This window comes from Echiichthys vipera (assembly GCF_963691815.1).
Source record: "Echiichthys vipera genome assembly, chromosome: 11".
NCBI lineage: Eukaryota > Metazoa > Chordata > Actinopteri > Perciformes > Trachinidae > Echiichthys > Echiichthys vipera.
The window spans coordinates 30631261-30645867 of record NC_139836.1 but is presented as its reverse complement, the minus strand read 5'-3'; the positions used below and the strand labels follow the sequence as shown (position 1 = coordinate 30645867).

The 14607-nt window shown below is 39.9% G+C and overlaps 1 protein-coding gene across 13 annotated transcripts in view; it reads right to left on the bottom strand.

The window, feature by feature from the left end:
- col13a1 (collagen, type XIII, alpha 1) overlaps positions 1–13358 on the bottom strand; it is a 108379-nt gene extending 95021 nt beyond the window's left edge. For all 13 annotated transcript variants that reach the window (XM_083922896.1, XM_083922897.1, XM_083922889.1 and 10 more), the window contains exons 1-3: positions 13333–13358; positions 7071–7106; positions 5248–5274 (exon numbers count right to left, since the gene is read on the bottom strand). In XM_083922896.1, coding sequence (XP_083779022.1) covers positions 5248–5274; positions 7071–7073 — 30 coding nt within the window. In that variant the 5' untranslated portion in view covers positions 7074–7106; positions 13333–13358. The remainder of the gene's footprint in view (positions 1–5247; positions 5275–7070; positions 7107–13332) is intronic.
- Positions 13359–14607: the final 1249 nt, after the last annotated feature.

Genomic DNA, 14607 nt, shown 5'->3' with positions numbered 1-14607 from the left:
ATGGATGACCTGGTCTATCACTCTACCCAATCTGTTAGCCAGTGCTTTGGATAAAAATTTGTAGTCGCTACACAGGAGCGACACGGTACTCCAGCACTTAATATCAGTGAGATCACCCTTTTTGGGTAGAAGCGTGAGGACTGCCCTACGACAACTCACCGGCAGGAAACCTCCAGCAAGACTGTCGTTAAGCAATTCCAGCAAATGCTCCCCCACCTCAGACCAGAAAGACTTATAAAAGTCTATCGGGATACCATCCAGGCCAGGAGCCTTGCCACACTCCATACTTTGAAGTGCGCTCTCTAGTTCCCCCAATGTCAGGGTGGAATCAAGCTCGGCCAAGGAATCCTCTGAAACCTGTGGCAACCCCTCCATGAAAACACTGTCAGCCTGTTCACTGCTTAGTTCGCTCCTGTATAGCTCTTTATAGAACCGTGCAGCTCTATTTCGAATATCATGCACACTGGTCAAAAGAGTTCCAGACACAGATTGCAAAGAATGAATACATTTCCTCTGCCCATTTTTCTTCTTCAAGCTGAAGAAAAATTTTGAAGGTACATCCATCTGATCGACACACTGAAAACGTGAACGAATCAACGCTCCTTGTGCATTAAAACCCAACAGCTCAGCTAAGGCGCCTTTCTTGGTTGCCAACTTGTCAATGTCATCATGATCCGCAGTAGAGTAAGCCAAATTCTGAATTTCAACTAACTCTGCTTCTAGAGTTTCAATTGACCGGGTTCTGTCGCTGGTGATATTTCGAGTATACTGTTTACAAAATTGTTGGAGTTGCACTTTGTCAAAGTCCCACCACTGTTGTAAGGAGATGAAAGATGCCTTACATTCACAAAAAACATCCCAGAAAGCTTTAAAAACATCCCTAAAATCTTGTGTTGTTAAAATGCCAATAAGCACTCTTTGGCTTCACCGAGCTCAGGAACCCACTGCACACAACCAAACTATGGTCTGAAAAACTTCAGGAGTAATAGCACAATTCTTAAAATTGTTGAGATGATGCTTGAAACAGTAAAACCTGTCAAGCCTTGCTAAGGAAATCCTATTACTATGGACGTGACTCAAAGTATATTGTCTTTGGTCTTTGTGAAAATTCCTCCACACATCACTTAAGGTCATGTGTCTGCATACATTGACAAAGTTTTCTGCGTGAAAGCATATGCGGTTCAACATGATTTCTGTCAATGTCCTGCTCTGTGCAGTTGAAATCCCCCCCAATAAACAAGACTTCATCCCCATTGCATCCAGCTATAACAGTAGACAACGTATCTAAAAAAGCCACTCTTTCTGCTGCAGTAGTTGTGGCATACACACAAACAAAAATAAAAACATGATCTTTGAAAACAGCTCTAACTTTTAGTAGTCTTCCCTCTATAACTTCCACCACTTCATAAGAAATGGGAGTAAAGCTCTTTGCAAAAAGACATGCAACTCCCCCACTAACATTGGAGTTGTGGCTCAAAACAGCAATACCCTCCCACTCTAGCGGCTAATCAGTTGCGTTCCTAACATTGCTGTGAGTCTCTTGTAAGAGCACAACGTCTAGACACTTAATACGTTACAAAAATCGAAACTTGGGCTCTCTGGCCCCATTAATGTTTAGGGAGGCTACACGAAAATCCCCCATAATCAGAAACAAAATAAAAATAAAAATAAACTGCATCATTACAAACATTTTTCAACACAGAACACAGCATCTATTTGAGAACCTTCGTCTTCTGCATCGATCCCATCTGTTTGCTCATCATCCCCTGCTACACTGTTTTGGGAAAACCCTATGGGCTCTGCCTGGTCGGGCTCTGCCTGGTCTGCGTCTTCCCCTGCTGGCTCCGCCGGGGTAGGCAGGCTCACCTCGGCCAAGGAACTTTCCCCCTCTCCCACTGTCTGCACATTAGCATCACCACCGTCCCCCCCGACAGCATTAGCTTCTGCACCCTCCCCATTGGGAAACTCAACACTTGAGGTTTGTTCCTTATTGGATTCCCCTTGGCCATCAGCAGGAGTGCCTGTTCTGTCTGGACAAGCCCCCACTAAGTGGCCAGTTTGGCCGCAGCCAAATCATTTCATTAAGCAGGAAGAAACATACACCAAATAATGAAAACCATCTACTGGCACATTCAGAGTAAGATCTAGATCCTTATTATCTTTCAAGATCATATACACCTGACGTCTGAAAGACACCACATGCTTAAGGAGTGGATTGCTACTTGAAATCGCTATCTTCCTTATGGGTGACACTAGTTTGCCATGACGAGATAGCGATTCAATCAGGATTTCATCCTTAATAAAGGCGGAATGTTGGAGATATTTACTCTTTTAGATGGTGATGATAAAGAGAGCACTGGGGTGAAAACACCATCAATTACTACTCCCTTCTCAATCACGTCATTTGCCAGTTCTACCGTCTCGAGAAACAAAACAACTGCCCTGTTCATACGAGCAACGGAGAGAATTTTGTCGTGACCGACCATCTCACCCACTGCTAAACTACATTCTTCAACGCTGGCGTAAGCTGTTATTTTAATGGCACGCCACCGCGTTAAAGACCCAAACACACCTGTACCTAAGGCCGCCATGCTCCCAGAACGGGGCAGACGCCTCGTTAAAAGAAACAAACAAAAGCAAACTACTCACAAAACCCACCCAAACTAACACAAACTAACCCTCAAACACAAAAACAAACAAGCCATACAAAAAAATAAACTCACAGCACTCCGCCAACTCACTCGCACATGCGCTCAGAGAGAGAGATAGAGAGAGAGAGAGAGAGATTAGAGTTTGTGTGTGCTGGACACACACCGTTTTTTGTAACATTTCATTTTACAAAGACTGCCCGGCAGGGCAAGTACTATTGCTGGAAACAAAGTTGATTAGAAATACATTTGATGAAACTTTGAGGTAAAATAAATAGGTTGAAAAGCTCTGTTGACCTGAGGGGGACTGTAGAGTTACACAAGAAGCTACATGCATGTTGAATTTAGTTAATGCTAATATGAAAAATAAATTTTGATGCAGTAGAGAAGAAACTGCTCAACATTTTGGGAAACATGGTCAATGGGCCCAAAGAACAAAGAAAGGAACAAAGGAGTTTTCTTTTCTGTTTACCTTCAGTGTTTCTCAACAAATGACATGGTGTGAATCCTTGGGGCCCAACAAACGTGTAGATTTTCTTCCTCATCAAACATTAACTGACCTGATTTTTGAAACTGCCATTGTGTAGATCCATGTTTATTAGCCAACAGTCCTCTTCTTTCCTATCTTTTTTGTGTAGACCATTAGTTTACATCATGAAATATTGCTCTAAGCACTAAAAGTGATCAAAAACTCGACAGTATAGGCATTTAACTTAATGTAACTTCAATATCTGAGTTAATTTTCATTGATTAACTTAAAATCCACCTTCAACAAACTGCAGCAGACATCACATACTCTTTGCAGGTAGAGTTTGCATTAATGTGAATAAAAGTGGTCATTTAGGTTTTTATGTTCCTGTGCTGCTGACATTGGCAGATTTACTGCAAGTTTACCATCTCTGTTGACACACTTTTGCAATTCATGAAGCCAGGTGGGCGATATCAGAGTCTACATGAAAATTTGTTTTACAAGTAATTTCCACCTTGAGGCCAATATCAATCTTTCTCTCCCAGCTGACAGCTTATATTTATGGTAACTTCTACAAGACGGAGCTAAGATTTACGGTTGTGCAATGCACCATTAACAACATTTCTTTATCTCAATATGTAACTCTATTCATTCTAAGTTCTCTTTGAGAACCTCCTCATGTACTCTGCTGTGGCCTCTATAAACATTTCTCCACTTTCTTCAGGGAGTCTTAAATTTGAACTTTCAGACGGTTATGTGACAAATTGTTACTATTGTGTTTCATGGTGTAAAGAGTTTAGGTAATCCAACCGGGGTGGGAAACCATTTACAGAATGTGACCCTCATGCTGTTTGAAAATAATGATATAAATCACATGGTACCTTTACACACAATAGAGTGCACAGCTCCACTTCTAACCACCAAGCAGACATGGGACTCAAGTAATTTGGTCCAAGTTTCAAACAAGTCCAAAGTCATTTTTTTTTTCTTGAGCAAGTCATTTGAAGTCACAGGTTATGTCAAGTCAAGTCACTTACCTGCAGTATGCGGCCTTTATATAGAGAAAGGACAAGCTTTTATTACCTGTCTAATATTGATTCTATTGGCCAATTTACAACCTGTTCAAAAAATAGGCCATGCAAATTAACTGAACTGGTATTATTGTTATTGAAATTCAGTGAAATAAATACCAAAACCCTTTTAAACTGACAGCCAGACTACAATGTAATTATACAAACAATAAATAAACTTATTTGTTTTGTAATTTCTTTAAAATGCTTCAACATTTTATTCTGGTGATTGGGTTGATTAGTGATCAGGCTTAGTGACCTTAGATTGATTACTATCAGGCTAAGGTTAGCTACAAGAGCTACAGAGTTGTATCAGACTAATGCTAGCAAGCCACAGAGGGGATCATCCCTAAGTTCCCGGATCCTATTTTTCCTGTTCGCATAAGCATCTGCATTGACAGATTTGATTCAGCATCTTGTTTGGGTTGGGGGTTACGGTTGGGGTCAAGGTTAGAGGGTAGTGTTAGGGTCTACATAGGCCTATTTGCCGGGGAATTCGGCACTGATTGTGGAAAAAATAACAGACTGGGCAACATAGGTCCCTTTCTTATAAAACGGCCCAATGTTCCCCGGTCACATACAAAGCAGGGAACATGGGGCCCGGGGAACTTAGGTACACTCCCCTACAGAATTGTGAGAGAACAGTTCTGGCTAACGTTAGCTAACATTTCCATGCATTTCCAGGCCTCTTAAGTGTCACGCATTGAGCATCTCACTCTTTTCAGCCTTTGGTGACGCACTCCTGCAACACATTGTATTTCTTTGATGATGTGCAATTTATAAAAACAGTCACCAAGTCTCAAGCCACATCTCTGCCACCAAGTCCCATTTTAACAATGTCACAAAAGCAGCTTATTTATATTTCACTTTCTTTCTACAACTTATCCTTCTCTCACTGGGGAAAGCACACTGGTTTGACCATCCATGACCAAAGTAACAAAAGACACCGAATCAATATAAAAAAATAATAGGACAAGGTTGTAGTTGTAGTCTTTGAATGGTCCAAAAAATTGCTATTTTTGAACGTAATCCTGCTAATGACACATGGTCCTACACTTACCTTCTCCCCTGCTTGTCCTTTTAAGCCCTGGAATCAGTCACAGCAGACACAGTCACATGCCAAAAAAGGTGTGAAGAGAGAGAGAGAGAGAGAGAGAGAGAGAGAGAGAGAAAGAGAGAGAGAGAGAGAAAGAGAGAGAGAGAGAGAGAGGGAGAGAGAGGGAGAGAGAGAGAGAGAGAGGAACCACTGTTAGAGGCATGGAGTGGCATGCAGCATCCCGAATAATGATGGGGAGGTGGTGTAAGAACTAAGGCGAGCAGCTCTCTGTGTAAGTTAGGTGGTGCTTCACAACATGTGTAAACAAAGAGTGTAAACAAAAAGACTCAGTTTACTTCAAACAAGGCACAGGTCAGATCATCTTACAGTGATGGTGGAATTAAGGGATCCAACTATTCATTCAATACATAACTTTTTGAAACACATAATTGGACATTCAAGCAATTTATACAGCTCTTTTCAATGGCTCTCATCACTTCGGATATCGTGAATGCTTTCATGGAGAAACTGTCCAAATGTTATCACCAAATACACGATGATATCACAAAGACCTAGAAAAGAGATTTTTGCCATTAGCTGTCTGACAGCATTTTTAAAATTAATATGTCTCTTCACTCCACTTCATTAGAGAAGGGAAAGAGTTTAGCTCATGGTTGTCATGTTAACCAATAACCTACAGGCCTTTCACTTAAACTTAACTTAACTTAACTTAAATGTTTTATATTGTATTTCTATATTACTGTTTTGGTGTGTCTGTGTGTAATGCTGCTGTTACACTGCAATTTCCCAGCCAGGGATCAATAAAGTATTTCTATTCTATTCTATTCTATTTCTGTTTAATGTTTCTAATTCATAGTGTAATAGGAACACAGTGTAAACACTGTTTGGAGTCCTTTCTGGCTCATTTGAATATGAATATAGGATATCTGCTATGAACAACCACAATCAGTCAGTATTTATATTTAAATAGCTGATAATCTGATAATTGCTTTCACACTGGAATTTCTTACTTGAGAGGTCTGGGAGCTATGGAGACCATGTTTCATATGAGTAAAACATATATCGGGTTTTAAATAATACCCACATGTGGCAGGCTAATGCCTCTGGGTTCTTCCCACCTCACCTCAGATTGCCTTGCTTGCCTTGAGCACTCGTGTTTGCTTCTTCCTTGCCTGCCTGTGGACCTGCCTACCTGTTGCCTGCTCTCCTGTGTTTCCCGTCTGTGAGTATGCTCGAGAGACAGACCCTGCTGCGTGCTCCTGACCATTACAACGTGGCAGACGCCACACCAATACACTCTCACTCTCACTCTTGCAAACCCCCCGCCCCCCCTTGCACTTGCTTTGCACATTTATTATTAAAAGACATGTTATTTACTGTTAACCTGTTGTCTGGGTCTGGCATTTGGGTCCAGTCTCTGTACTAATCCATAACATGCTGAGATGTTTAAATTGAATTGAATTGTCACTTTATAATCAAAAGTCTACTTGAAGCGTGGATTTGGAGAATTGTGGCATTATAATTATTAATAACAATCACAAGTAATTGGATATTTCCTGAATGGTCTGCAATTTAAAAGACTAGCAGATTTGCTTAGAAAAGCTGGGAAAGGTGAGGCTAATTAAACTACCACTACACATAACTTTGCATTCTGTAGCAGTGAAAATGAAACCAGTGTTGTGGTCAGCACAAAGGCATATCATAGCAGCCTTGCTCTTACAAACCACTGCTTTTCTGATATGAACTGCTACTTTTGTCATTGCTCATGTCATAATAACTGTGGCTGTTACTCTAGTGGGCTAGATCCACAAGCCCAAGTCACTCACCATTCTTCCTGGAATCCCCAAACTTCCTTTGCCACCCTATTGACCAATTCAAATCCAGAGGGAACAATAATCAGTTAGATAGTGAGACTGAAGGGAACTGTTAAAGGGATACCTTGACATAAAGACTTGTGGGTTCTTTATAAAATTATTAACTACGTAAATATAATCTCATGTGATTTAATGGTGTCTAACTTGAATCAAATTCCACCAAACACATTATAAGAACAGCAGTTGTTACATGTCATTAATATTGTTAGAATTGAATATTGAGCCCAATGGGTGCTACTACTTGGAAAGAGATGCTAATACTGAGTATGCAAAGGTCTTAATGTCATGGTATCCATTTAAGGACTAGAATCATTAGTCCTAAGAGGGCTTAGTCAGTTAACCATGCTTTGCTTAATGGTGAGACTAGAGATGAGCATTCCATGATGAACATTTGATGCAATCATGCCCAACCCCCAAGACACCTGATAAAGTTGAGATGTTTCGAATAATGTAACAAAGTAAGCATCAAATACTCCCGACGTTACTTGAGACAAGTGGTTGGTGGCTGTAATGTTCATGAGTTATAACATTCGTCACGATAGTGACGTATTGCATGACCCCTACAGGCATGCGCAGTTCAGGGGCAAGAGCCCGCAAACACTCGGTCTGGTCATTGACACATGAATACTACAGTGGCCATGACAAAAAACGAGTTTAGGCCCTGTTTATGAACACTAATGCCATGGTTTTGGTCAATACCAACAAGCTAAGGGGGTACCCTTCCATGTGCAGCATAGGGAGCAATTTGGGGTTCAGTGTCTTGCCCAAGGACACTTCAAAATGCAGACCGGGGGAGCCGGGATTGAACCGCCAGTCTTTCAAATGGAGGATGACCCGCTCTATCTCTGAGCCATAGCCACCCTCAGCCACAGCTATCAGCTTATTTCCAACACTGAGTGTATGTCTTCATTGCCTCAACCTCTAGACCCCACAGACACCACTGTAACACACAAGCTGCAAGAAGTTAGTTAACTGCCTCTAAACATTGTTTCACAGCGATCATCTCACATTCCATTCGCTATTCAACTTGCTACTTCAGTAACATTACACATGAATTAGCATGGACATGTTTAGAATGATTTGGGGACAATGACAGGCCTGGGTAGCCAGATTGTCTTATTGTTAAACATACTGTCACATTATATAGTTTGTCATCCATATACAATGTTATTGATTTTGAATCTTGCTAGCATAGCATTAGCTGTCTGGCTCATACATTTGTAGAACCTTGTGGGAGTGTAATGATTGTTCCAGGTATTAGTCAAACCCTCAGGGGATACCAGGGAAACTGAGTTATAATTAAAAAAAAAAATAATAATAACGTAAATATAAATAATGGACTTGATTTCTTTTTCTTTGGCAAGTGACCATGGTATATGCAAGATATTGCTCTTCAAGGTGTCCATAATCAGGAATAATTGGACTCCTGTGGAGGAAACCAGTTCAGGCGTACCTGCTGAGCACATCAGTTGTATGAATCTTTAGGCGAGCATTTTGCACTTTCATGTTGTTGTTATTCATCACGCTCACGTTGTGTAAAGGTCATTTCCTGTATCTGTGTTGCATGGGTTTCCCAACTGTCCTGAGAAGTGAACATGATTATAGATTATGACCACTCACTAAGCCCCATAGTAACTGAAGTAAATATTTGACCCATTTTTCACAACACATATCTCCAGAACATTCTGACACTAAAATGGCATTTTTCAGACTTTCAATTCAGGAAATAAATTTTGTTTAAAGTCTGTTTTTGTCTCAGATATGTCAACCAATGTCAACTCATGTTAGCAAACTCCTCAGATAACCAATTTGTGTAATGCTAAATATGACTGAAGCTATGTAAATATCTAATGTTACCTGGAAAAATATATAAATATTATGCACATAAAACTTTTCATCCATCCACATCACATTCATACTTTAAAATGAGGCTGTGCCCATTTACTAGATAGGAAGTGTATACCATTTCATTCCTTTGACTCAGCTTGAAATCTTCCGGGTCTGAACGCTCCGTTGAAATAAAACAGACACAACAGCCGAATTTGTGAACAATTATGATCAAAATGACAATTACATTGTCATTTAAAAACTCAGATCTGTCTAAACAACGGGGAACACAGCACTGTGACGTTGGAGAAATACAAGGCTTGGACCGGTTTGGTCCCGTAAAATCGTATTTTGAAAGGGTTACATCACGACTTAACAGCCAAATAGACTGGGCCTGGACACAGAATCATCTGTTTTCAGTCCTGCTGAATCAGATGTGCTAGTACCTCTGTCATTAGTGTGTGGTATATATTTTTTTAAAGCCTTTAAATATTATAAGCCTACAGCTAGGCTCTTTGAAGCCCTGTCCAAGGTCCTGATTTAAACCAAGGCCTCTGGCAGGAGAATCTGGCACCACTCAAAATGGTTCTAATGCAGAGCTAGGGGCTTTAAAAAGTGCCCAATGGAATTATTTGCGGCAACCACAAAATACAACCTTTACTAAAGTGGGTTTCCTAGCCATGAGATGAATTGAGTGTTTTGTAAAACCTCATTCAGTTCATGTGTTGCACTACAGCACAGACAGAAACCTGCTCCTCCTGGTGTATGTCCCAAACATTTTTCTACTAAGTCTTTCTTGCCTGAAGATTAGAGTGTCAGGCTTTTTTTCCTGTGCCGACACACACACACACCAGGCCTTGCGTGTGTAAATAAGATGTAAATAAGACCACATCTGTTGTAATATTGTAGTGCATTGGATAGGATGAAGGCAGAAATCTAATATACGCTTTCATTACTTATCAGTAAATTAATGATTATTTTAGTTAGTAGGAATTATAGTATACTGCACACTGAGCTTGTTCCATCTGCATGTGGAGAAATATAAGTTGAGGAGAGAACAATTCTGAAATAACCACATTCCATGGAAAACATGGCTCCCTGATTTTCAATTCTTACAGGTCCTCTTTCCAAAAACCACATCCTCCCTTCCTCATTCAGTCAAACACTGCCTGTGATTTAATTTCCCGCTGCTTGACAGGTATAATCCATCACAAATACTGGAAGGAATCTCATCCTCACTTTGACAAAAACACTCCAGCACAGGAACACAGGAGAAAACATGGCACAGCTCTATGCTTGAGACTGTTTAATGGACCTGTTTCACAAGTGAGTTTGTCCGAACCAAATGGGGTGATTGTTGGTTGTAACTGGCTACCCAGGACAAAGGTCAGATACTAGATGGCCACCTGTTGTTGTGATAGGCATCATGTGGGTTTGACATGTTGAGAGTGCAAGCTCAGCAGAAAGAGAAGGAGAGTGTTAGCACGAGGAGAAAGGACGGGTGGACATGATCAAACAGAAACAGATTTGGTCAGAGAGATTGTGTAAGTGTTGCGTTCAAGCTGCTGCAGAAACACAGACAGAATTTAAAAGAAAATAAACAAGAGGCCATGACAGGACCCAGCCAGCAGCTCACGGTGTTATCTATGGATGGTGTTTCAAAGCTAGAAGCAGGCACTGCCACTGCTGTACTGACATCTCTGAGGTTTATCAACTGAGAAGTGATCATTATAATCCAGAATCAGATGCTTTAACTCATTCCAATTTCATGTTAAATGAACCCTTTAAAGAGCCTTGGAAGGGGAAGTGCAAAGGCTTAAGTTTCAGTGTCACCATGTGTCCTTAAAAATACAATCATATCAAACTCATATGCAAATGTGTTCCGTAGTAAACACAATCCTTAGATTTTTGATCTACATAGCAAGGACACATTTATTGAACTAATTTAGAAAGTATTAAGTAATTTCAGTGCCAGTAAACATTCTAATATACATGTGACCAAAAACCATGATCTTTTCCTAACTACCACATGTTTCAGTCATCCAAGACCCTGCACTCTTGGATTAATATCCTCTTCTATAAAGCCAGACTATGTAACTTCTTGCCACACATGCCAATTACAAGAAAATGTATGCCTTGAGTCAGTTGCTTTAAAGACAGTGTGAGGGAAGCTTTCAAACTGCAGCCTGAGAAGCATGGTATGTGTAGGGCCAAAACTAAAGCTTCATGGGTCTAATAAAGCCCCATTCTCTTTGGAATGTTTGTGCTGTAACATTACGTGGACCTAATTTTATTTTGTGATAATTTGATTTTATTTGATTTATGTAATGTACTGTATGTACTAGGGCTGTCAATCGATTAAAATATTTAATTGCGATTAATCATTGTGTAATATACTAAATATATATTTAACTAAGAGTTTATTGTTTACTGTTTGTTTTTTTTATCCCTTCTCGTGTTTTTGTAAGCTGCTGGAAACTCAATTTCCTTGCGGGAGTCATCCACAAGGGATCAATAAAGAGAAGCCTAAGTCTCTTAGTCTAAGTCTATGTCTAAGTCTAATTGAATGATTGTCCATAGTTAACTCACGATTAATCACAAATTAATCACACATTATATCTGTTTTAAAAGAACCCTTCATGGATATATTTTTTAATAGTCCTATTAACATAGGTGTGCACAAATATGTTTGCTTTATGCAAATGTATGTTCATTATTATTACAACAATCCAAAATAAGGACAAATACTGTCCATAATATTCTCCAGAATAACCTCAAAGGTACTGCATGCTCCGAAAATCTGCTGAAAGGGCAGATTGACCAGAATGTAACATTACTTAGTAATACTACAACAATGTAGTGAAACTATCCAGCGTGGTGTGTCTTTGGTAAAGGGTAGGAGCCTCTCTGCATCGGCTGGACGTCCAGCAGGGAGACTGGACATACCCTTAAGGAACTCAGTTCACATGGACAGTAAATGCAGAAAACTTTGGTTCAGAGATCCATCTCGATTTAAAGCTGAACTTGACATTTAAAAGATACTCTATTAATTTCTGATCAAGGTGGTTTGTTTTCTGTCTGTCATCCACAATGTTACTGCTTCACTGCTTCTTGAATTCCCAAACTACGGGACAGGCTGAGGGTCCTAATCACAGAATGTGCGCATGTTAATCGCACGTCAAAAAACAAGTGGTTTCAAAAGGAATTCGACAGCCTTAATATAAATATATTGTTCATGTGCATACTGTACATAGATGCATGTGTATCTAGTACATGTTGCATGTATGCATACAATTTCCCTTCCTCTGTGTCAGCTGTTTGTCTCAAGATTTTGGCTGCTGATCCAGAACTTCTACCCTTTTTGTGTTTTATGTGGTAATAAAAAAAAGCTAGTTTAGCAACAGCTACACAACACGCTACTCAAACAGCAAAGCACTCTGAATCTATGAACATCTATTAATCTTAATTATTTTGTGCTAAATAAACTAATGTGATTATCTAAAGCCGCTTTTCCACTGCATGTTACTCGACCCAGATTCTTCAAAATGGCAGCCTGCAAAACTACACAATACAACTAATGAAGTGCTGACACTTCTCTGTTTGGTGGCAGATGAAAGGATCCATTGAAGATTATGTCACAGCAGTTTCATATGGTGTCGCTATGGTGATAGTCTGAGAATCATACCTACACCTACCAGTGGAAAAATGAAAAGAGAACAGTACTGGTACCAAAAAGTGTTAAATTGGGTTGAGCAGGGCAGAGCTGAACCATGCAGTGGAAACAAACGACCCACACCTGCATTACATAGTGTCCAAATAAAAAGGGAGCCATTTGAAATGTGATATGATTTTGCAAAACAGCTAGGCTACCATGGGTCGCTACTCCCTAACACTGTTCAGAGATGTCATTGGGTAATCTGACAGTGAGTGGAATGCAACCACAAATCAACAGTTTGCTAACATTAGCTACCATAAGCTACTTTTCAAGGCTGCAGCAGCAAACTCCCTAGGTCATTGAATTTGCAAGGGTGTGTTTCACTGCTTATGAATTAAAAATATCATTATTCAGTTATATTAAGATTTTGTAATTTCTTCCGTCAGAAGTGTAACATAGTGTCCTTTTGATAAAAACAGCAATGTTTCCTCTGAAATCCAGAAATGAGGAGAATATGGATGGGTATTTTTTTTGGAGACAGAGTTGTTTATGGATATTTCCACATTGATTTAAAAAATTACTGTATCTATGATCATAAACACTCATTTGAAAATCTAAATAAAGACAGCAGCTACTCAGTAGAGAGCAGGCATGAGGTCAGTACTGCAGTGATAACTATTCACGCATGCAAATATTGTATAAAGAGCCACACAAAGACAAAAAGACAGTTACCGGAAAGCCTGCTCGTCCAGGAGGACCCTGAGAAAGGGGTGACAGAAAATTGGTACAAAAAGGAAAGAGTAAATTTTACAGTTAAAATTCACATACTGAAATATGCCTGCATTATTCTATCGCCTTATCTGTGTTTCTTACTATTCTGCTATATTAACTGCCATAACATATAAGTCATATTCACCTTATTATAGATATTATTATAGTTACTGTTACTTTTGTGGTTGCTTGCATCTCTAGGACTGTCTGTCTGTGTGTCTTTGTCTCTCTCTATCCATCTGTATGTCTTATCTCTCTTTCTCTCTCCTTTTCTTCCTACCCAACCGGTGCAGACAGATGTTGGGTCTATGTAAATCATAAATAAGTCATAAAGTGTGGTCTATACCTACTCTGTAAAATATCCTGAGATGACTTGTGTCATGATCTGGCACTATAAATAAGATGGAATTGAACTGAATTGAATTTAACCAGGCCAGAATAAAATTAATTGGAGAGACTTGAGGTAGTTCCTGTATTGTATGAATACTATTTTGGTCTTTTCAGCTTAGTGATGGCACACAAAAAGAACACTGCTGATGCAGTTACATGCCTCTTTAAATCCAGGCAAGGTTTCTCTGAACATAAAAGAACAAACAGTTTATTTATTTCACCACAATGATTCATGCAAAGATTGGTAATGGGAGAACGCATGCTGCAAGTCCTTATGTTTCGGTGTAACAAAACTCCCAACTAACCTCACCCTACTTGAGTACCTTGCTACTGCGGATATGGCAACATGTCAGCGTAGTGTTCCATAAAAAACAAAACACAAAGAGCTAGAATACAACAGCCAGGTTGTAAAAACAAGAAGGAGCCCATTGTCAAAAGCCATTAAGGAACGGAACTTGTGTAAGAAGCTCTTAAGCAAAGGATGGGACGCTAATTGGTTGCAAGTCAAGAACAGGAACTCTTGACATTTTACAAAAAGCTGCAGAGGCATTGACACTCTGCTGAGTAGAATGATAACTGCCTGTTCTTGAATGATGGCATGTCATGCAGTGCAGTTTCTCACACCGCCTCAAAAAGTCTGACTTACGGTTAGGCTGAGATGGAGTAGACAGGGGTCGAGTCTTGCTCCCACAACTTTGGATAATTTCACGTTTTGAAACCCTGAAAGTCACTACAATGGTAATATTCGTCTCGTTTGACAGATACACCACCTAAATATGCTGACGTGTTCGACCAGACAGACTGTAAAAGACCAGGGGGCGAAGGCTAGAGATTAGCATGGCGGCC